Below are 24,479 nucleotides of genomic sequence, written 5' to 3' on the forward strand. Positions count from 1 at the left end.
TATACCAAAAAATACTAGACAGGAACCTGTTCCTGGAGCATTAACTGTTTTTACTAATGGTTCATCTAATGGTAAAGCTGCTTATCATACAATGAATTCAGACTGAGTCATCCAGACCAGTCACACTTCTGTACAAAGAATTGAATTAGAAGCTATCAAGGTTGTATTGCAGAATTTCCAGGAGCCTCTCAATGTTATTTCTGATTCTGCCTATACTGCTGGCCTGGTAAAAAGAATTAAGACTGCTCAAATAGCTCAGTGACCAAAGGCTATTTATACTATTTAAACAGGTACAGCAAATTGTACAGCAAAGACAATATCCCTTTCATATTACTCACTAGAAGCTTGGTGCGGGAAATTCATGCATGGGGGAGGGAGGTCCCTCAACCCAGCCTTCACCTTCTCACAATCCGGGACCCCTCAGGGGATGTCCGACTGCTGGTTTCGGATCAGGCCTAAACTGGCAATCGGATGTCCCTCTCATAATCCAGGACCACTGGCTCCTAACCACTCACCTGCCTGCCTGCCTGATTGCCCCTAACCATTCTGCTGCCTGACTGATCACCCCTAACCACTCTGCCTGCTGCCTGATTGCCCCTAACCACTCGCCTGTCTGCATGATTGCCCTTAATCCCCTCTGCCTGCCTGCCTGATTGCCCCTAACCATTCTGCCTTCCTACCTGATAGCCCCTAACCACCTCTGCCTGCCTGCCTCATCACCCCTAACTGCTCACCTGCCTGCCTGATCGCCCCTAACCACCTCTGCCTCAGCGCCCGCCATCGTGGCTTCGTCTGGAAGGACGTCCAGAATGTCATTCAGCTGTCCGGTCTAATTAGCATATTATGCTTTTATTATTATAGATATCAAGGCTCATACCACCCTGCCTGGTCCTTTAACAAAAGGAAATGCATACTTTATTACAACAGGCACATTATGGGAATACCATACAATTCCCAAGGACAAGCAATTGTAGAACGCCAATATCAGTGGCTAAAATACCAACTTGAAAAACAAAATGGGGAATAGGGATGCTGGAGAAATCTCCTGTAGATAGACTACACCATGCCTTAATTACTTTAAATTTTCTCATTTGTAATGCTGATGGCAAGACACCAATAAAATTACACTGATGTCATAATAAGCCAAAACAAAAATGGAAGGATCCTGAGTCTGATTTATGGAAAGGTCCCAACCCTTTATTAACCTTTGGTCAAGAATATGCTTGTGTATTTCCAGGAAACTCCTCCAAGCCCGTGTGGATTCCTGCAAGGAACATCCAACTCCAACATGGAGCCACGGAAGAAGCTGACCAAACTAATGAGGACGTTGCACCTGAAGCCTCAACCTGTACCTGTGGCCACAGACAGACGACTGCTCCAGCCACAGATAGCAGTAGCCCCAAGCAACATGCTGAAGATAAGGAATGGGAGGAGAATGAGACAGACCACTAACAGTCTGGCGATGACCTGGGAAATGATGAAGACAGTCCAGAAAACTGAGCCAGTTTGTGAGGAAACAAGAACCCCAAGAACACCTGAGAATGTTTTTCTTGCCGTACTAGCAGTCATCAGTTGTGTGTCTGCAGATACGGAATGAAAAGTCTTAAAAGGACTCCAGCCCTGCAGACAGCATACACCTTTCAAGATTAAGAAAACAAAAAGGGGGAAATGCCAGAGGATAAAGCCAACAGCAGTTAGCACATTAATGCAAAAAGAAAACATTGGAAGGCCAATGGACTTTGCTATTCAGCAGGGCTGAAAATCAAGCGTAATATTGCCCTGCTGTGGGCTCAGTGGCTCAAGGCAATTCCCTAACCTGATAATCCTTTTACTGTTAACCAAACTTTACCTTTGATATGCCTGTATGCATTGCTAAAGGGCAAATGTGTATTCAAGTGAATAAAAGGCAGACCAGGCCAGAAAGTCAGTGTGCCTCTTCAAGAAAGAGGCTCCACCTGGCCTCCAATGCCTTCTAAATTCATATTTCTTGTATAGCATTTTCATTTGTGCGTCGGCCCCTCCTTCAGATACTGAACCCTAGCCATGTAGGTCGCGGCAGAGGACCCCACAGTCTGAGGTCACCAGGACCTGACAGCTCTTCAAGGTGGGAGGCACGCAGAGCCTCGAGGCTCACAGGGCCTAGGAGCTGTTACATGCTTTTCACGTCAGTCCATCCCGTGTCCTAAGTAACCTTGAGAGTTGTTTCGTTTCAAAACACAACACTGGAAGGATGAACAGTGTGATTTATTTGGCTCTAGTACACGTGCGAATAATTTGTACATTTAACAGGAACTTCTACGTCCATACAGCAAGCTGGAGTTCAAAGCAGATGCTGTGTCCTCTCCCGCGGCCCCGCAGAAACAAAATCTTTCACTGCAAGTTACCGTTCACCGCTGACCCACCCTGTATCTAGTCCCCTTCCTTCCCGATCATCAGCTTTCAGTAGAATGATGAGGAGCCAGAGCTTAAGGCAGGCCATGAGCCAACAGCACCTGCCGTGGGTCCACAGAACCTAAAAGGAACGCATTCTTCCAGGCAAGCGAGAGACAGCAGAGGGCAGGGGTCGGAGGCCTGGCCCTGGTCCGTCTCCAGAAGGGGTTCAGGTGGTTCAGGATGGCACTGGAGTTTGCACTGCGGGAACTCGCCGCTTCTCCATTAGAACCAAGGCACTTGTGCAACCCTCAGGGAAGATGCCTGAGTGACGAGAGTGATGATGAGCCAGGCGTGGACCCACACGACCGTGTCTGGGATGCATTGATGCCGTGCGAGGCCTCCACCGGTCTCACGGGCTCAGCCTGGCACGTCCACAGGGTTCACAGCCGGCTCTCAGAAAACAGACTCCACGTCACCCATCTCCACACACACAGTCTTCAGCTGTGAATAATACTCAATGGTCACCCGGCCGTTCTCTCTGCCAAACCCTGCGAGGAAGACAAGGGGGGACGATGAGCCCTCACGGCACGTCTGAAAGGTCACAGTGACTGTCGGAGACAGGCACTGCCCTCCGGCCTGCGGAGGAACACAGAAGCAGCACGTTTAAGAGAGAAAGCCCTCCATGGGGAACACCAGCTGTGAGCGAGCGTGGGGAGTGGCCTGGCCTGCACGGCCGAGACCCTGCCCGCAGCCGGGGACCAGGCTCCATGCAGCAGGGCAGCGTCCCCTGCTTGGCCTTTCCTGTCACCCTGCCCCAGACTTAGGTAGGCTCGCCTCCTAAGGGCAAGGCCCAGTCCCCAAAAATGCACGTCTCCAGGGGGCACCATTCAGAGGTGACAGAGGCCCGACCAGGCCCTCTGCCGATCCTGAGCAGAGCTGGCCATCCTCCGTCTCTCCCTCATCTCGTGGGCATGCCTGTGCCACAGTCCGTGGTCTCCACTCCAAAGCCGCAGATGGGAAGGGAACGGTGGCCTGGGAGGACCCATGACATGGAGCCACAGGTCACAAACCAACTTCCCCAGCACTGACGGTTACACAGTAACAAAATAGCCCCTTTCTGGCTCTGCACTTGGCCCGTGTCCCGCTTGGCTGGTCCCCAGAGGGACGGGGATGACTAGTGGACTGTGATTAGGGAACGCCAGGGAGAGACCAAATCAAACTGTCAGATTAACACCCACCGCTTCATCAGCACACACCCGGGTTCCTACATCGGCCAGCACTGTGGTGGCCATAAATACAGCGCTCACAGCCGCGAGGAAAAATAACTCTCCCCCCATGACAGACTTCCCAAGATGCACATCAGCCGGCAACAGGCACCTCCGACCCTGAGCAGTGATGATGCCGACAGGCTGGGACTCTGGTCGACAAGGACTAATGACGACAGTCCCCCTGGAGACGTGGTGGCCTGCCCCACCCCAGCTCTCACCTGACTTCTTATAGCCACCGAAGGGCAGCTCCACAGGGCTGACGTTGTAGTTGTTGATGAAGCACACGCCGGCCTGCAGCTCGGCCACCACGCGGTGAGCGCGCTGGAGGTCCCTGCAGGGAAGACACGGCTTAACCTGGAGCCTCACCATCACACACAGACGCTCACCACCGCTCACAGCAGCCACAAGAACAGGCACCACATGCCCGCCAACGTGACACGGTCGGCAGAGACCCGCACGGGCAATTCCTGGGGAGTGAGGAGGAGCAGGGCCGACACCTGCTACAGCACGGAGACCCTTGAAAACATGATGTCAGCGAAAGCTAAAGGCGTGTGGTCCCATTTATAGAAAACATTCAGAGCAAGCAAGTCCGGAGACAGAAGGAGACCTGCCGGGGCGGGGGGCGGGGACAGTAAGCTCGCCTTTGTCCTGAGCTGATGGAAATGTCCTGACATTAGGCTATGGTGACGCTGCACAGCTCTGCGAATACACCGAGAGCCACTCAGGGGTGCACTTTATGTGGGTGAGCTGTTCAGCCCGTGAGTGACCCCAATCGAGCTGTTAAAGGCAAAGGCGTAGGCGCGGCTCCTTTGCCTGCATCGTGGCAGCAGCACGAGCAAGACAGCCCCTCGAGCGGTCACAGCGCAGCTGCTCACAGCCGCCGTCAGGACGGGGCGCTGCTCGATGTGCCGCCCAGTGGGGCCCCGGTCACTGCCCTTTGTCCACACCCATGGAGGATGCCGCCGAGAGGGAGCCCCAAGGTAAATGTGGGCTTGGGGTGATGACACGGTCACACAGGTTCGTTATAACAAATGGACCGTCTGTAGATATTAAGGAAGCTGTGCCTGCGGGGGACGGGGCGGATGGGAAATCCTGTACCTTCTCAATATCATGGTAAACCTAAAATTACTCTGAAAACTACAGTTTTTGTTTGATTGTTTTTGTTTATTTTGGTTAATCCTCACCCAAGGATATTTTTCCACTGATTTGTAGAGAGAGTGACAGGGAGGGAAAGAGAGAGAGAAACACTGATGTGAGAGAAACACCTCGATTGGTTGCCTCCTGCACGAGCCCCGACCAGGTCCCGGGCCGGGGAGGAGCCTGCAACCAAGGCGCGTGTCCCTGACTGGAATCGAACCCGAGACCCTTTACTCCACAGGCCAAAGACTCTCCATCCACTGAGCCAAACCAGCCAGGGCTATTGTTTGTTTTGGTTGTTGTTGTTTTTTAATTTATTAATTTTAGAGAGAGGAAGGTGGAGGGAGAGATGAGAGAGAAAGAAGCATCAATTTGCTGTCCCACTTATTTATGCATTCATTGGTTCATTCTTGTATGTGCCCTGCCCAGGGATTGAACCCGCAACCTTGGTGTATTGGGACCATGCTCTAACCAGCTGAGTTACCTGGCCAGGGCTGTTGTTTTTAAAGAAGCAGCTCCTGAACCCTTCCTCAGAGCTCAAGCAGAAGCCATTACATCAGGTCCTCAGGGATATGTGTCTTCATTCCCAGGTTCCGGCCACAAAGTGACAAAAAAATAGAACCCTGTCTATCACTAAAGAAACAGAAAAATCCCAAGTGTGACGCAGGCTTAGAAAACTGCCGAAGCCCTGGCCGTATGACTCTGTTGGCTGGAGCATCCTCCCGTACACCAAACGTGGCAGCTCGATTCCCGGTCAGGGCACACACCCAGGATATGGCTTCAATCCTTCATCAGGGCGGATATGGGAGGCAACCACTCTGTTTCACTCTCACATAGATCTTGCTCTCTCCCTCTCTCTCGCTCCCCGTTCCTCTCTCTAAAATCAATAAATAAGTAGCCCTAGCGGGTTTGGCTCAGTGGACAGAGCACTGGCCTATGGACTGAAGGATCCTGGGTTCGATTCCCAGTCAGAGCACATGCCCAGGGGGCATGCCGGATCCCCAGGGTGGGGCGTGCTGGAGGCAGCCAATCAATGACTCTCATCATTGATGTTTCTATCTCTGTCTCCCTCTGCCTTCCTCTCCGAAATCAATAAAAAAATATTTAACAATAAATAAAATAAAAATTTTTTAAAAGGAAAGGATGATTTCTTGTTAGAGCCCCTTTAAATAAAACAGAAAAGGGAAAAAAACTTCCTATAACTGCCAACAACTATGCAGTTTGCATATCATCAAGCAAAGACACTGCTTCCAAACCACCTCTCACTCTCACTGCGGTGGTTCAAGCTCACACAGGAGGACATCGGTCACGACACTGCTCACAGCGGTGAGCCTGGAAATACCCAAATGTGCACAAACAAAACGGCTCCACGTGCTGCAGTGCATGCCAAGCAGGAGTCGCTGCAGCCCGCACCCCGTTCTGGAGCACCCCCAGCGCTTACACGCCGCAGGTTTCCCAAGTCCTGGACGTGGACACTGATGCTTTGGGACCCTGGGGTCAGCGCCTAATACTTATTCCATAAACCAATAAAGAAGGGTGGCATTTTCCTCAACCAAGTTTACAGCTCAATTTAGTTCAGTAGCAGGACTGTGGCCACGGAGGGCAAACTACACAATGCTACTTGGGCATCTTCTGACTTTACAGGAAATGCCGATGAAACGCACTGGGCAGACCCATGGGGGAGCCAGATCAGGCCCCATCTGAGCAGCCAGCCACCTTCCCAGAGCCAGCGGGGGGCCTTCCCCACGTACCTGGTGAAGACGCCGGCGGCTAGTCCAAAAGAGGTGTTGTTGGCTCTTTCCAGAACCTCCGCTTCAGTGTCGAACGACAGAATGGACATAACGGGCCCGAAGATCTCTTCCTTCACGCAGGTCATGTCATCCCTGCAGTTACCTGCGAGCAGTGGGATAGACAGGATGCCATGGGGAGCCACTGCTCCGGCCCCCAAAACGTGCTCGTCCACACACAGTCCACACACAGCCTGAGAAAGCTCCAGATGGCGCTCCCACGGGGTGGCAACATGATAGTATGTATTCGAGTCACAGCCTCTGTGTAACTAACTCCATGTTTCAGTTCATTGCAAGGGACCGCTAACGAGTGACCAGCACGTACACAAGGACGGCCGTCACCACTTACAGCTGTGACAACTGGGCCACAAGCCGACATCCAGGCAGAGGAAAGGACCATGTGAACCAGGCACATCCAGGGACCAATGGCTCTAAGCTTCTCAAAGTGACATTTTCTAAAAGAATTTACTAAGTGAATGCTCATGAAAGAACATTCACTGATGCCCGGCCATTGTGGCTCAGTGGTTGAGCATCGACCCATGAACCAGGAGGTCACAGTTTGATTCCCAGTCAGGGTACATGTCCGGATTTTAGGCTCAATCCCCAATGGGGATGCGAGGGGTGTGCAGAAGGCAACTGATCAATGATTCTCTCTCATCATTGATGTTTCTCTCTCTCCTTCTGAAATCAATTTTAAAAACATTAAAAATAAACACCATTCACCAAAAAAGATACAGATGTTAAGGGACTGCCCCAATTTCTGTCAAATGTTACATATATGATTAATGTCTTTTATACCTTCCCACATTTTCTTAATGACTCTGTGATAGAATTAGATACAAAAAGAAAGTTCCACTATAAGAACATAACCTTAGAAATAACCAATGGGGTGTTTACTTGATATGAAAATGTACTTAAGTTCCTGTAAGAGGCCAATTCTTTCATTTTTTAAAATCTTTTTATTGATTTTTAGAGAGAGAGGAAGGGAGAGATAGAAACATCAATGATAAGAGAATCACTGATTGGCTGCCTCCTGCACACCCCCAAGTGGGGACTGAGCCTGCAACCCAGGCATGTGCCCTGACCGGGAATCAAACCTCTAGGTTCCTAGGTCAAAGCTCAACCACTGAGCCACACTGGCTGGGCAAGAGGCCAATTCTTTAAAATGATATAATTCACACTTGACATTTCACAACATGCATCTGTAGAGAAGCGCATCTATTTACACATCGAATACTGAGCCTGGTGATTCTGGAGAGAGTGGAGCCGCCTGCCCTGTCCGAGGCCAGGCACTCCGACACAGCGGTCACGGCACGAAGGGAGGTAGGTGCCTAAGGCCGTGTTATGATGTGAGCAGCACAGAGGCCAAAGAACAGCTTGAGAACCTCCTGCCAACACCAGCTCAGTAGGAGCCAAAGTCTATAACCAGCTGCTCACACATCTACAAAGATGACGCGTCTACGTCTCTTAAGATGTGGATTAGAGCCTATGAATACTGAGGGATTAAATCATCTTTAGGTGGTGCTTAAGCATGATTTACTATGTTCTAACTCTTTGACAACTAGTCATCCACATGTAATTTTTCGGGAAACCATTAGCCAAAATGTTACTACTCAACAGACCCAGAAAACGTTTTTGATCTTATGCGGCTCCATGTGCGGCAAGCTCTGGGTTCAGTCGGAAGAGAGGACCGATAAGGAGCAGCTGACATACAAGAAAGGAAAAGGCTCCTCCCGAAACATGACTCCCTTGACTTTAGTCCCCAATTTAAGTAAATGGAAAATTAAGATCTGTGATACTCAGCCCTGGCTGGTGTTGCTCAGGGGTTAAAGCATCGGGCCGTGCACCGAAGGGTCATGGGTTCGAGTCCCAGTCAAGGGCATGTAACTGGGCTGTAGGTTCAATTCCCAGTTGGGCAGGGCATGTGTGGGAGGCAGCGGATAGATGTGTCTCTCTCACATCGATGTTTCTCTCTCTCCCTCACTCCCTCCCTCTCACTCTCTTTAAAAAAAAAAAAAAAATTCAATGGAAAAATATCCTCAGGTGAGGATTAAATAAATACATAAAATCTGCAATACTCAGCAATGCACAAAGCATAACAGAAACCGCCGTCAGCCCCAGCAGCCAGAGAAGCCGCTGTTACACTATGAGGTGACTCTACCCCTCCCTGTTCCATGCACATTCGGGGTCTTGAATGGGTTTGGGATCAACTATATGTTTTATCTAAAAGGTGCCACTGTTCCTGTTCACTCAGCAGCCACTGGCAAATCCCCGGTGCGGACGTCAGGCCGCAGCTCTGAGACTCAGACCTTCCTGGGCGAGGGCCCAGGTGAGTGTGTGGAACAGGTGGTAAACCTGGGACCACCTAGACCTGGGGGACAAAACCCCGCCGGGTCTCCTTCAGGATAAGGTGCAAGGATCACATAGCGTCTCCAACCTGCACATGGCTTTTCCAAGCCTACAAAACTCACAGCTCCTAGGGGACACTCACACGGGCCCTCAGACTCCGGGAGCAGCACGGGAAGGACAGCGACCTCCAGGGCAGGGTCACCCTGAGCGAGGACGGAGGTAACTGGCTGAGGAAGGAGGATAACTTATACCTGACTGTCCAGACCAGGAGGTTTTCAGATTGAAAGGAGGTGCTAAGAATTCTTAAAAGACAACTTTTATAAATGCTACCATGTTGCCTGACAAATTGGTTTTACTATATTGATGAATAGTTCAAAGCAAGATGCATTCCTGACCGCCTTTCCTGACAAATGAAATTCATACTTTTTATCAGTGTGCACTCTCCTCTCTTGAGCTCCGCTTCCGGAACAACGGCAGACCCAGGTGAGTCCTGGTGACTGAGTACACCGGCTCGCCCGGGGCAGGCGCATGGGCCTGTGGCGGTAACGGAGAACTCCCACTTCCGAAATCTGAGTGGTGGGGACGCACATTTGCCAACCCTCGCTTGCCGCCATGCACGTGCTGTATAGAAACTCTCTTCTATCTGCTACTTCATTCAAACTGTTTAAAAGCAAACAAGAGGAGGACATACTCAACACACAAGGTCTCATGAAGTAGCCATCCTTCAGCTTGGGATCTTCGGGTACGTATAGGTCTCCCCCACACAACACCTTAGCCCCCTGCCAAAAAGGAAAACAGAATGCATACTTTCCGTTAAACATGCGACCCCCACGTGCAGTCCTAGACAAACAGACTCAGTCACTCCATCTCAAGGACAAAGCAGGACCCTGGCCCAGACCCCGAGAGATACAGGAGGGGTTACGGCCTCAGGAAGGGCCCTGCGCCTGGTGGCGGGAGGAACTGCCTTCCCCTCGCCCGCCAGTCCCCGGCCAGCTCCCCCGGCCCTTTCCTCACCTGCTCCTTGGCCACTTTCACAAACCCAAGGACTCGCTCCAGGTGTGGTCGGTTGATGAGGGGGCCCATCCTGGTCCCTTCCAGAAGGGGGTCTCCAATTTTTATCCTCTGGGTCTGTTGCACCACTTGCTCTGTGAATTTATCAAGAATTTCCTTTTGCACAAACACTCTTGTGCCATTACAGCAAACCTGAAAAAGAGACAAAAATTTATCAGCATGCAAAGAAGAAAAAAGGAAAAGGGGGAAAAATCCTATAGGTTTAAGCTTAAAAAGAACACACTACACCTTTGTAAAGGTTTGTTCCATTTGTAAAAGCTCCCCCGTACTAACAAGGATCCACGTGTAACTGGACACATCACACCTGCAGCACAAACTGTTTGACTCTGAGGTAACTGCCATCTTCTGGTGTTTGTTTAAATTTTCCTAAGGCCGTTAACAGACCGTAGGACCCCAGACCCTCTCCTGTTTGCTCACATCAGCTGCTCGTCTTGGCTGCATATTTAAGAGGAAGAGGTAAGAATGGGAGGGGACAGTAAAAACAGTCAAGAACCAGGGCTCAAGCCTAATAAAAACCCAGAGCATTTCAGAGTCAATGTTTTCTCCAGAATCACAAGTAATGAGTATTCAGACTCTCCCACAGGCGTGAACGTCAAGACTGTTCAGATGCTACCAGCGCACAAGGATTATGGAGGGCAGCTACAAACACATGGAGAAGAGCCAGTTCCACGGGTGAATCGGAGGGACCCCAGGATGTTAGAGGAGAAAGCAAAGCGCAAGGAAGTGCCTCTGAGATGCCAGCTTCTATACTTGCCCAGGAAAGAAGGGGAATAAGAAGCCCGCCAGCACCTGTTCACTGTGTGAAAAGAAACACAGGAAGGAAAACGCGGAAACAGATGGGCCGGCGGCCTCCCGGGGGAGGGGGGAGGAGGAAGAGGGCGGGGGGTGGTGGTGGGGGCAGTAGGAGGGGACCAGGTGGGAGCAATGGGGCACCAACATCTGTGTGTGGCTTCTGTAAAATTCTGCCATTTAGAACCATTAGCATGTCCCCTAATCACAAGAAACAAAACTTTAACACCAGCACGAAGAGGGGGAAGTGAACCTCAAATGAAATAACACAGAGGCCCTGAACTTGTTACTTAAAATGAGTATCATTGCCACAATGCGGCGGGAGAAGGAAGAATGCCCAATTAACTCTCAGCTTTAACTATGCCCTCAGGCTAAAGACAAGAGCTGTGAAAAATATGAACTCTTGCTGGAAGACTTACTTTTCCCAGACCTGGAAGTACTACAAACGTATTCTAGGACTCAGTCACACAGACAGACTGTGGGGGATGGACGCCCAACCTCTCTGCCAGAGGGGAGAGCTATAAACATGGAAGGGCGAAGGCGAACACAACCCTGCAGTATTGGAATGACTGGAAATATGTGTATGAACTTGTGGTCATTAACACAGATACATGCAGAAATACATGTGTGTGCATACATGTGTGTGCACACATATGTGCGTGCTGCATAAAAGTACACACACAAATGCCAACATCTATCCCCAGCTCTGCCCTCCGGGAGGGTCTGAAGGCAGTGGCACCCAGTAAGGAGTCCACCTGGCACCCAGACCTTGGTTTCTAAACACCATTTACCACTGAACGGGCCCAGGGCCCCTGGAGCAAGGCTCGGCCAGGGGAAGAGTGCGTGTCCAGAGCACCTGCTGTGCCAGGAGGTCAAGTGCTCAGAGGACCAGGCAGACGTATCAAAAGGTCAAGAGAGGGGTCCCGCCTGCTGAGTCGCAATCATCTGAGCATCGAATAATGGGTGGTTACGCACAGAAGGACGTAGGAGGCATGGGCCATGCTGACTGAGACGAATGAAAAACAGGGCCAGGAAAGCTTTCTCACAGCAGAAAATGAGCTAAAAGATGTAGAAGGGCTTCCCGGCCGGCATGGCTCAGTGGTTGGGCGTCGACCTATGAACTAGGAGGTCACGGTTCCATTGCCAGTCCGGGCACGTGCCCAGGTTGCAGACTTGATCCCCAGTGTGGGGCATGCAGGAGGCAGCCAATCCATGACTCTCTGTTATCATTGATGTTTCTATCTCTCTCTCCCTCTCCCTTAAATCAATAAAAACTATAAAAATTGTTTTAAATGAACATAATGAAATGTGGACATTTGAGGAGCCTGGCTCAAAGGAACATGTGAATTCTTTGTACTATCTGTACAACTCTCCTCTAAGTCTGAAATTACTTCCCAATAAAAAGCCTCTTTAAAACATGCTGTTGGATGCAGGCGTGGGGACGCCTTCCAGCCACTCCCAGGGCAGGCACGCACCTCGCCTTGCGTGAGGAAGTTGGCCATCAGTGCCCCCTTCACCGCGTTCTCCAGGTTGCAGTCTGCGAAGATGATCAGGGGAGACTTGCCTCCAAGTTCCAAGGTGACAGGTTTGACTCCTTTCGCCGACATCTCCATGATCTGGGGAACAAGAATGACCACCATCAGGGGTCTAACGGGGGAGTCGCACGCTGGGTGACAGACCCCGACCTCCAAAGGCAGCGGGCTCTGCAGCCTTGCCCTCTGCACACACCGTGCTCCGTCACTTAACCTTCCTCTCCAGGCTCCGAGAGAAGCCAGAGAGGCGCACCCGGCATTCTCAGGAGGGAATTTACCTTAAAAATCCTGTCCACGCACCGGACTGCCAAGGGCAGAAACTCTGTATCACTGTTACTGTGACAGCTCCGAGCGCAGAGCAAGGTCAGAACAATGAATGTGAAATGGACTGAGAGGCACCTTCCTTCCGAGGTGGCTGCGGCAGGTGAGTGAGGTCCTCAAACCGCCCAGGTGGGCCCGGGCCCGCCCAGGCATGGGGGCTGATGGCGCCCGTCCGCCCGAGCGCACTCCCCGTCAGACCCCCGTGGGTGACACCCGAGGCCTCCCTCCCGGCACAAGCAGGCTCAGGTGGGCCGACACCCACAGCTAGATGCCATCGCCTTAACCTGACCGTGTGATCCCACCTTGGTGCCGGTGGGCACGCTCCCGGTGAAGGAGACCTTGGCCACGTCGCGGTGCTGACACAGAAGCTGACCCGTGGTGGCCCCCCCTTGCACCACATTGAAGAGGCCAGGAGGCGCCCCTGCCTCCGTGTAGATCTCGGCCAGCAGCAGCGCAGACACGGGCGTGAAGGGGGACGGCTTGAAGACCATGGCGTTTCCTGTGCAAGCCCAACACACAGAGGACTCAAGTGGGGGATCCCCTCAGGACAGGATCTCGCCCTCCCCCAGGTCTCGCTCATTAACCAGACCACACCCCACGCGTGTCAGTCACCAGCAGTCCCACGCTGTGTCCAGGTCTCTCACCTGCGCCGCCTCATCTGACACCTGCACCATGGAAAGAAGCAGGCAGGCTTAGTCCCTTTTACAAGTTGAGACTGGAGAAAGGTTAATGACCCTGATGAGTCCCCAAAGCCAGGGACGGCATCTAGTTCTCCTCCATCCCTCGGGGAACAAGCAAGCAGCTGCGCCTCCACACGCATCCCTTCCCACCTCACAGCTGTTCGGAGTTTCTTTCCCCACAGACTCCTCTCTGTAAATAGGAGGAGGAGACGTCTCGAGTCCGTCAGCCAAAGCTTCTGTGATGGGAGCCTTGGGTGTCATTCCTCTTCACACAAATGGAGGAAGAAGTTTATCTCTGCTTCCTCTTTTTTTTAAGTTTTTGTTTTTTAATTTTTTAAAAATCCTCATGGGAGGACATTTTTTCCATTGAGTGGAAGGGAGGAAGGAGGGGAGGAGAGAAAGGGGGAAGAAGGAAAAATGGTCGAGAGAGAGAGAGAGAGAGAGAGAGAGAGAAAGAGAGAGAGAGAGAGAGAACGAAACATCGATGTGAGAGGCTGCCTCCCAAACATGCCCCAATCGGGGCCAGGGATCGATCCACAACCAAGGTATGTGCCCTTGACTGGAATTCAAACCCGGGACCCTTTGGTCCGCAGGCTGATTCTCTAACCACTGATCCACGCCAGCCAGGCAATCATCTGCTTCTTAAGTCCGATTCCTAAGTGCTCCCCTTCACAGAAAGTCATGACCAGGAAGGAGGGAAACTTACAGGGAACACAAACCTAATCCAATCTGACAGTAAAAAACAAGACCTCTCAGACCACAACTTTCTTCCTTCCCATAGCAGAAATAAATGAGATGAACACGAGCAGGAACAACAAAGACACGCTCTGTGTGCGTCACTACATGCAGACTCCCTCCCCGCCGGCGGAAATGGACACGTGCCCTCTGAGGCTCTGCATGCCCCGCATGGGCCCTTCTGATGGGGAGTGTGTGTGTGTGTGTGTGTGTGTGTGTGTGCGTGGGTGTATGTGCGTGTGGGTGTGAGTGTGAGAGTGTGTGTGTGTGTGAGTGTATGTGCGTGTGGGTGTGAGTGTGTGTGTGCGCGCGCATGTGGGTGTGTGTGTGTGTGTGCGCATGTGGGTGTGATTATGTGTGTGTGTGCGCGCGCATGTGGGTGAGTATGTGTGTGTATATGTGTGTGTGTGGGTGTGGGTGTATGTGTGTGTGGGTGAGTATGTGTGTGTGGGTGTGGGTGTGAGTATGTGTGTGTGTGGGTGAGTATGTGTGTATGGGTGTGAGTGAGTATGTGTGTGTGTGGGTGTGAGTATGTGTGTGTGGGTGTGAGTGTGTGTGTGAGTGTGCATGGGTAGTGAGTGTGTGTGGGTGTGGGTGTGAGTATGTGTGTGGGGGTGTGGGTGTATGTGTGTGTGTGTGAGTGTGTGTGAGTGTGTGAGTGTGTGTGTGAGTGTGTGTGGGTGTGTGTGTGTGGGTGTGAGTGTGTGTGTGTGGGTGTGAGTGTGTGTGTGAGTGTGCATGGGTAGTGAGTGTGTGTGGGTGTGGGTGTGAGTATGTGTGTGTGTGTGTGTGTGTGTGTGAGTGTGTGTGTGAGTGAGTGTGTGTGAGTGTGTGTGGGTGTGTGTGTGTGGGTGTGAGTGTGTGTGTGTGGGTGTGAGTGTGTGTGTGTGTGTGTGTGTGAGAGTATGTGTGTGTGTGTGTGTGTGTGTGTGTGTGGGTGTGTGCGCACAGGTGAGGGGAGAGGCCGCGCAGCAGACCCTGCTCACAGTGGAGGGACAACCCTTTCTTACCACAAGCTAAGGCGGGGGCCGACTTCCAGGAGGCGATCTGGAAGGGGTAGTTCCAGGCTCCTATGCCCACGCACACGCCCAGCGGCTCTCGTCTGGTGTAACCGAAGGACCCGCCCGGGAGCTGGATATGCTCGCCTAAGGGGAAGACAGGAGCAGAGGAGGAGGTCTGCTCGCCCCAGGCCCACCAACACCTGTGCCACCTGGGGCTCCCCCGGCCTCCAGGCTGCTCGCAGCACACGGTGCCCCCGCCTGCACTCTCCTGTCCCTTCTTGTCACCTACGCTCCTGCACATCCTCGACACACAGCATCCACATTCAACCCACGGTCACCCCACTTCACTTCCTCCTGAGGCCCGCTGCGCACCCAGCAGAGGACTTAGGTGGCATGAAGTGAGGAGACCCAGGCCTGTCTTACCCCGAAATCTTTGCCCTTCACCTCGGCTCTGCCCTCTCCCTCCCACAGCTGATGGAGGAAGCCAGGGAGGGCTTACCGGCCATGGACCCCGCCAAGCCCGCGTAGTACTCCAGGCACTGCCAGGAGGTGTCGATGTCCAAGCGGGCCTCCAAGATGGACTTGCCATTGTTGATGGTCTCCACAGTGGCGATTTCATCCTTCCGCTCCTGTGGGCAGTGGAGACTAGATTGAAGACACATACCATACTCCACAGCAGTCAACACTCAGACAAAATTCATGGCCCCGTTTTGAAAAATAAAAGCATCTTTTTCTGTAATGTTACATTTATTCAGGTTTCACAGACGCAACCACCCCAATTTTTTTTAACGTTTTTATTGATTTTAGAGCACGAGGGAGAGGGAGAGACAGAAACATCAATGAGAGAGTAACATCTATCGCTGTCTCCTACATGCCCCCTACTGGGGATGAGCCCAAAACCTGGGCCTGTGCCCTGACTGGGAATCAAACTGGTGACAACTGGGTGGACGGGACGATGCTCAACCAACTGAGCCATACTGGCCAGGGTGAAACCACTTTTATTTAAATGAAAAGAAATGGCAGTCTCACACAGGGAAGAGAGATAAAAGCTTATTGCTGAGTCCCAGCCAGTTTGGCTCAGTGAATAGAGCATCGGCCCGAGGACTGAGGGTCCCAGGTTCAATTCCAGTTAAGGGCTGGTGCCTCAGTTGCAGGCTTGATCCCCAGCCCCGGTCAGAGCGTGTGTGGAAGGCAACCAATCGATGTGTCTCTCTCACATCTATGTTTCTTTCTCTGTCTCTCCCTCTCCCTTCCACTCTCTCTAAAAACCATAGAAAAATTTATCCTGATGAGGATTAACAAAACAAAAAAAAAGCTTATTGCTAAACAGCAGCCCTGTTCTCCCATCCAAGACCAATACCCCAATTCAAGATCATTTAGAAAAAGAATGCTCCGAAAAGTGAATTATATGCATACCTGTATGAATACATATGTATGTGTTTGTATGTATACAGGAGAGAACAGTCCTTAGAGAAGTTATGCAAAATAGCCAACTACATGCTTGACAGTGAAGAGGTTATAAGCACACAAGGCTTTAATTCCCCAAAAGAAATGCAGCGTTGCCCGGCCAGTGTGGCTCAGTGGTTGAGCACTGACCTAAGAACCAGGAGGTCATGGTTCGATTCCTGGTCAGGGCACATGCCCGTGGCTGGGGGCTCAATCCCCACTGTGAGGCGTGCAGGAAGCAGCCGATCAATGATTCTCTCTCATCTGGAAAAAAATAATATATAAAAAGAAGAAATGCAGTGTTATTTTCTAATGCTCAGAACTCTCTAATTCTCTTCTCACACACCTTTTCCAGCTATATCTGCAGCTTAAAGATGCTGGAGATGCTCGGGGATGAATGGGAACATTTGGAAAATTACACCTAAAAAGAAAATCTGAAGAATGCCTTTCTCCCTCCCAAAGAAGATGACAGGACTGAGTATGTAAGAGGAAGATATTTGCTATTATGAATCCAATTTAAAATTAACTAGTCAGTATCTGTACATAAGAGATGCCTCAAACAAATGAAAAGAAAGAGCATTGTTTTACCAAAACTGTAAGGAGCATGTGGCCTGGTTGCTTTTGTAAAAGTGTAAAAAAGTTTAACTGTTTTTGAAGAGGGGAACATGTATGAATCTATGAAATCTGCCCAGGCATTCAGGTAAAAATGAATCTGAGAAAGGTTGGAGGACTTAAGGGTCATCAGCGGGAAAAGTAAAAAGAGACAAGTGCACACAGCTAAAAAGGAGAGCCCTGGCCGGGTCGCTCAGTGGGTTAGAGCGCTGTCCCCGTTATGCCCAAGTTGGGGGTTCGATCACAGGTCAGGGCACATACAAGATTCAACCAATGAATGCATCAATAAGTGGAACAAGAAATCACTGTTTCTCTCTCTCCCCGCTCCTCTCTCTCTTTTAAAATAATTACCAGAAAAAAGAAAAGAGACAAGCTACAAAGCACACGTTGTAATTCAAACAGACATGGAAAAGAAACTCGTCCCGGAGTCGGCAGAGCCCAGACCCACACGGGAACTCCTGTGAGAAGGCTTGTTGCACACGCCCAGGTGAGCAGGTGGAAATGCTTTCCGCTTTCATACACAAGTCGTAACCTAATCGTGTACCAAAGTCTGCCCGCACCACCGGCAGCACCCTGGAGCGAGGACAGCAAGCTCTTCCGGAAGGGGAGAAAGGGAAACACACCCTGATGATCCTGGCGGCCTCCAAGAGGATCCGGCCACGCTCCAGGCCCGACTTCTGACTCCATATTTTGAAGGCGGCCTTTGCATCTTGAACAGCCAAATGGACCTCCTTTTCTCCGGAGCAGGTGAAAGTGGCTATCACCCGGCCTAGGAGAGCAGGGGAGTCGGTGTTACTCACCTGTGGCACACACTTAAATAAGCATCATGCATTCAAATTGCCTCTTCACCATCCCCTTCTCGTCTTTAAATATGGCTTCCCTTCGCGGCCACCTCTATACCAGCCGTTCTGAACTCTATCCTGGGGTCACTGGCCGCTTTAAGAAACTAATAAAAGTTGCAGACTTCTCTGCAGAGAAATATAGTCATATCACATAATTGTTGAGATCATGCCCCTTGCCCGAGCACACCCTGAACTTGAGCACACCCAGAACTTGCGTGAGGAACCCCTGCCCACCTCTATTTTACAAGGCGGTTTACTGACGGTAACTTCCTAGCAATTACTTGGCAATGCTTGAGAAGGCGAGATCTTGCAAAATCAAGGTGCAAAGTGCAGAGAATCCCGAGTTACTAGCCGAGTTTAAATCCCCCGTCTACGTTCTATATAAATACCGCCTAGTTTAATACTTGATGAGCATGGTTACAAACAGCAATGCCAGCAAGAGAGATCCCAAAACGCAAGGGAGGGTTTTCCCCTCAAACGTTAAAAACAAGAAAAGCCAGCCTCTCCTTTTCTGCCCCCAACCTTACTCCTATCCCTATCCTGGGGCAAAACAGGCTCACTTCCGGGCCCGGCCCCAGGGCGCTGACTACCCACCGGGATTCTGTAATTAAGAAGTCAGGCTCCTTCCCTCCCTCCGGGAAGGGAAGGCGGGGGACAGCGCTTTTCCTGGGGTTCCGTTACAAACAGCCAGTTAGTAAAGGCAGCGCTAAGGCCCCAGTGCAGACGGTTAACAGAGCGCGGTTTGTCCTGCTGTGTGTCAATCGGGGGGGGGGGGGGGGGGGGAGGGCGCAGAGGCGGGCAGAGGCGCTTCCCCCGGCGGGAGGGTGTCACCCCCGTCCGGCCAGCTGGGTGGCCCCGTGAGATCGCAGAGCCAAGTTCGCGTTCAGGCCGCCGCGAGCCACTCAGCGCTGCGCTGCAGGCCTTTCTGTTTTGCACAAACGTTACCTTTTTCTCCCCAAGATAACCCACAGAACCAGCAAAACCCAACCAACAACACCCCCGCGCGTCAGCCTCCGGCGCGGCGCTGGGCACACGTGCAGCCCGGCCCAGGCGGGCTTCCCCTCCGCAGCCCACTCGCAGAAACACGGAACTGCGGGCGCTCACGGCGTCACGGGGCCTCAACCCGCTCGCCACCCGTCCCCCCCCCCCCCCCGCGTCCCTCCGGACACCCCCGCGCCCCGGGCCCGCGCCGCCCGCCCTCCTCCCCGGCCCGCCGTCCCTTACCGGTGGCCGGCTCGAACGCCGTCTCCGAGCCCGAGGCGTCCGCCGGCTGCACGCGGGCCCCGCCGCGGTAGTTGAGCGGCTGCGTAACGACGAAGCTGCCGGTGCTCATGGCGGCGGCGGGAGCGGGACCCAGAGTGCGGAGCAGCGGGGGCAGCGCGGCCCGGCCGGCGCGGGGCAGCATGCGCGGGCGGCGGGCGAAGGTGCGGGTGGCGGGCGAGGGTGCGGGCGGCGCGGGTGCGGGATGCGCGGATGCCGGTGCGGGCCAAGGCGGGGCCTCACGCGTGGGACGGGCCCACGGGAGGGCGGGCCTGCGGTGGGCGGGGCCTCCGGATGGGACGGGATGGGACAGGAGCTCAGGAATCCCCTGGCGAGGGCGGGGCCTTCCGCGGGGCGTCTGCGGGACTATTGGGGGCCCTCGTTTAGCCTGAAGTTTGGGGTGAGCTTACAGGCGTTCTCTCTCTCTTTCTCCCCCTTCCTCCCCCTTCTTTCTCTCTCTCCCTTCCCTCTCCTCCCTTTCCTTCTCCTTCTCTCCCTCCCCTCCCCCCTCCTCTTTTTTAAAAAAATATATTTTATTGATTTTTTACAGAGAGGAAGGGAGAGGGATAGAGAGAAACATCGATGAGAGAGAAACCTCGATCAGCTGCCTCCTGCACACCCCCTCCTGAGGATGTGCCCGCAACCAAGGTACATGCCCTTGATGGGAATCGAATCTGGGACCCCTCAATCCGCAGGCTGACGCTCTACCCACTGAGCTAAACCAGTTAGAGTCCTCCTTTTTAAAAAAAATTTGTATTGATTTCAGAGAGGAAGGGAGAGGGAGATAGAAACATCAATGATAAGAGGGAATCACCAATTGGCTGCCTCCTGCATGCCCCCCCACTGGGGATCAAACCCGCAACCCAGGCCTGTGCCCTTGACTGTCCACAGGCCGAAGCTCTATCCACTGAGCAAACCAGCTAGGGCTTCTCTCTCTCTCTCTCTCTCTCTCTCTCTCCCTCTCTCTCTCTCTCTCCCCCTCTCTGTCTCTCTCTGTCTCTGTCTCTCTCTTTCCCTCCCTCTCTCTCTCTCTCTCCCTCTCTCTCTCTCTCCTCTCTCTCTCTCTCTCTCCTCTCCCTCTCTCTCTCTCCTCTCTCTCTCTCTCTCTCTCTCTCTCTCTCTCTCTCTCTCTCTCTCTCTCTCTCTCTCACTTCTGTCTCTCTCTGAGAGGGGGGACTTCCTTCTTCCAGACCAGTACCTGCTAGTACAGGAGTTTCCGGCTACTGCGCTGCAGGTCACTGCCCGGGGATCCCACTCTTGACCCTACCTCCAAAGAAAGTGGAGGGTTGGGGTGCCAGGAACATTACTTTGGGGGTTACTTCACTCTTAAGCCTCCATGCCTTCATTATTGTGCAGACCAAGGGCAGGATGGTCAAGGAGACCCACGGTATGCAACTGCTTTGTGAATTCCAGACTGCTCTCCACGGCACCGCGCACACAAAGGCCCCGGGGCGCCCGGGATGCACCGAGCAAAGGCCCCTCCCAGCAGGCATGGCTCACACCCAGGGGTCCCCTGGCGCCTCGCTGTGCTCCGGGAGTCTGAGCCGGAGTCTGTGGGCACGTTCACGAACAGAAACTGGCCATGTGGACACACAGCCGTACGTTTCTTCACCAGGGAGTTCAGTCGTTCCCAGGGTCCGTCCTGTCCCACCAGCACAATATTAGGGCGGTTTGCAGGGTTAAAGTAGAAAGAAATGACGCTGGTCACTTTTCCAGTGCTCTGTGCCACCCTGTGACCTCACTCAACGCCACTGAGATTGTGGGTCTTGGCCCTGGAGTGGAAATGCAGTCCTCCAGCTCAGAACCCGGGCCACCTCAGCCACTGCCTTTGCTGTCAGTGTCCATTGGAAAAGGAATGAAGCAATGAGGAGCTGGGACCAGCACTGCAGAGCTCGGGCGGCAGAGCAAGGGTGGTCGTGTGTGTGAGTGTGTGTGTGTGTGTGTGTGTGTGTGTACAGACCACACACCTCAAATCAGGCCTGGGGTGCAATTCCTGTTAAAATCTCTGCCCCAACAAATGCCTTTTGACAAATCATGATTCCCGAAGTTTGTTTAGAAACGTGGTCATGATGTCCTTTGATGAAATTCATAGCTTATACAATGACAAACCTCCTCCCAAATATCTAGCTGTTCATCTTCACTCTCTGTGCTTTTATTATTAGCACTAGAGGCCCGGTGCATGAAAATTCATGCACTGGAGGGGGGTCCCTCAGCCTGGCCTGCCCCCTCTCACAGTCCGGGAGCCCTCAGGAGCGGGAGGCGACCCGGCGATCAGGGAAAGGCAACGCCCCCATCACACCTCTGCTGCTGCCACTGCCGGCAGCACAAGCCTCGGCCGGCCCTGGTTACCTGTGCCTCGGGTGGCCCTGGGCAGCTGGGCAGTCACCATCCAAGGCTTGCCTGTGCCTTGGGCCGGCCCTGGGTGGTTGGGCAGCTGCCATCCGAGGTTTGCCTGTACCTCGGGCTGGCCCTGGGTGGCTGGGGGACTGAAGAGACTGGGGGATTCCGGAGGCAGGCACATGGAGCGGCCGGACCCACCTGGGGGCGGGTCCAGCCATGCCATGCACCTGCCGCCCCAGCAGGGCTGAGGGGACTGGGCACCACCATCTTGTGGCTGTGGGCCCCGCCATCTTTGAAGATGTGATAGTCAATTAGCATATTCCCTCCTTATTGGCTGTGAGGGTGTGATGGTCACTTAGCATATTCCCTCTTTATTAGATAGGATTATTCAAATATTACTAACAAAAGCCAACGTGTAGACAGAGCTTTACAGGGTGGGAAGCCCTCCCACACTTATTTTCTCCATTAATACTTACCATGACCCTGGGAAAGAGGAGGAGACCAGCCCAGATAGCTCAGTGCAATTCTGCAAGGTTGGTTTGCTCATCGTTGGTGTAGACGAGGAAACCAGCTCAGAAAGTTGACAACACCCCCACCCCCACCCCTTAGAGGGAGGACCTGGGGCGCAGTCCAGGTGTAGGCCCAAAGCAAGTTTGTCCTCACTGCAGGTCCAGATGCTGTCCTCATGAAGGCTGCCATCAAAATTCACTCTTATTTGGGTGGTCATTTATCAAAGGAAAGGGGAGTTTTGAAACCCAGAAAGCTGGCCCTGGGGGGAAGATTTGAAGGACTTTATGCTTCGTGAGAGGATCTGGTTGGCAATATTCCCAAAGCAGCTGAGAAGCCACAGAGGGTGGTGCTGCCAGCTCTGCCAGTTCAGGGTGAAAATCCAGAGGCACAGAGGGCCACAGGAACAGGGGGACCAAAGGAGCAGCAGGCCCTTAGAGGTACGGCTAGAAGGCAGAGATGGGGGAGAAAGAATGTGAGGTGGGCAGGCGTGCAGGTGGCTCCGTCACTTCTCGTCCGGTTCCAGTGGGGAGAGCTTGGTTGCATAGCCACACCAAACTGCAACTCACAATTACTTACCAGGAGAGCAAAGTACAGATCTGGGGAGTCAGGTTTCTCCAGAGAAGCAGAATCTATAGCACAGAGAAAGAGGGAGGGAGGGAGGGAGGGAGGGAGGGAGGGAGGGAGGGAGGGAGTCTGGTTCACAGGACAGTGGGGCTGGCAAGCCTGGAATCCGCAGGCGGGCGGGCGGGCGGGCTGGGCGGAGATTGCGGGGAGACCTGCTGTTGCAGTCTGGATGCCAGATCCCACAGGGCAGCCCGCTGAAAACCTGGCCCATGTTTCCATGTTGCGGAATTCAGGAAAATTCCTTCTTATTTGGGAAATCTCAGTCTTTGCTTTTAAGGCCTCAACTGCTTGGATGAGGTTCCAGCCCCATTAAGGAGGGTAGCCTGCGTCTCCCAGAATCTGCTGATGGTAAATGTTCATCACACCTAGACAATTTGGGGCGTTGGACGGAACCATGGGCCGCAGCCAGGCCGCCACGAAGCAAACGCGCGTTCAAGGGCCTGCTTGGGACGGGCAGTGAAGGAAGGCCGGGACAGCTTGGGGAAGAGGTGTTGACTTTAGCAATTTTATATATCTAAGTATTTGTATGTATTATTTTCTTTTTAAAAACTTATTTTTAGGAAGGGGGATATTATAACTGATGACTACGTCTGAAAAGAAGAGAGGCTCTTTGAAAACTAGAGGGTGGGGCGCCGACCTGCCTCTGGGTCCTCGGATGGGAAAGCCAAGTGGAGAACAGCAGCCTCAGCTCAGGAGGGTGTGGAGCGCCTGTGCTCGCAGATACATTCGGTTTCCCTCCTGAGCACGCGGGTCCTCAGGGCGGGGCGGGGCATTCTGTGACAAATGGAGGGGCAGCAAAGTCTCAGCAAAGGACAGGGCCGCAGCGCTGGTCGGTTTGCTGGTTGATTCCTGGTCAGAGCACATGCCCGTTTCCGAGCTCCATCCCCAGCAGGGGGCGTGCAGGAGGCAGCCTGTCTATGTGTCTGTCTCTGTCTCCCTCTCAAAATCAAATTTTAAAAAATCAAGAAAGGCCCTGACTGGTTTGGCTCAGTGGGTTGAGTGTCGGCCTGCGGACTGAAGGGTCCCAGGTTCGATTCCGGTCAAGGGCATGTACCTTGGTTGCGGGCACATCCCCAGTGGGAGGTGTGCAGGAGGCAGCTGATCGATGTTTCTCTCTCATCGATGTTTCTAACTCTCTATCCCTCTCCCTTCCTCTCTGTAAAAAATCAATAAAATATATTTTTTAAAAAATCAAGAAAGAACGTACTGCCTTTGAGACCCCGCTGTGCCTGCGCGTGTTGCTGGGAGTCAGGCTGCAGCGCCAGAGCACATGTGTGCACATAACTGAGGCCCCGGCTCCCTGCTGGCGGCCCTTCTAACTGCAAGCAACGCTGCAGCACACACAGCCAGGTCGGGTTTTCTGGGGGTTTTGACTGACCCAGCCCTTAAGCTGGGGTTGAAATGCAGTATGGAGACATGGGGGTTCCTGTAGGCTCTGCTACCGAGTGCCCCACATTTCCTGTGCTTGCCCTGTAAATCCCGACTCTCCAGTAGTGAGACAGATGTGCACCTGAAGTTAATCGGGGTGTGGGTGGCGGTAGAGAAAGAGGAGAAATGGGCTGTGGCCTTGAGCAGTTTAAGGGTATGGTGTACTTGACAGGAACTGGCTTCGTCTTGATGTGTAAGAATTTAACCTGGCCTCGAACACTGCTGGGTGGGAATGCAGACTGGTGCAGCCACTGTGGAGAACAGTATGGAGTTTCCTCAAAAAACTGAAAATGGAACTCCCATTTCACCCAGTAATCACACTTCTAGGAATATATCCCAAGAAATCAGAAACACCGATCAGAAAGGACATATGC

At 52.7% G+C, this 24,479-nt stretch overlaps 1 protein-coding gene across 1 annotated transcript; it reads right to left on the minus strand.

Annotated features, from left to right (window-relative positions):
* Window positions 1–2,224: 2,224 nt before the first annotated feature.
* On the minus strand, window positions 2,225–19,444 carry ALDH9A1 (aldehyde dehydrogenase 9 family member A1). Its single transcript, XM_080648840.1, has 11 exons — window positions 19,168–19,444; window positions 17,725–17,870; window positions 15,543–15,672; window positions 15,053–15,187; window positions 12,930–13,126; window positions 12,250–12,390; window positions 9,929–10,117; window positions 9,606–9,693; window positions 6,530–6,671; window positions 3,860–3,972; window positions 2,225–2,921 (listed from the first exon to the last, which is right to left on the minus strand). Exons 1-11 carry the CDS (start codon window positions 19,346–19,348, stop codon window positions 2,827–2,829), a joined length of 1,557 nt encoding a protein of 518 aa, XP_080504966.1. The 5' UTR covers window positions 19,349–19,444; the 3' UTR covers window positions 2,225–2,826.
* Between the last annotated feature and the right edge of the window lie 5,035 nt (window positions 19,445–24,479).

The sequence above is a fragment of the Plecotus auritus genome, assembly GCF_963455305.1.
Source record: "Plecotus auritus genome assembly, chromosome: 12".
Lineage (NCBI taxonomy): Eukaryota > Metazoa > Chordata > Mammalia > Chiroptera > Vespertilionidae > Plecotus > Plecotus auritus.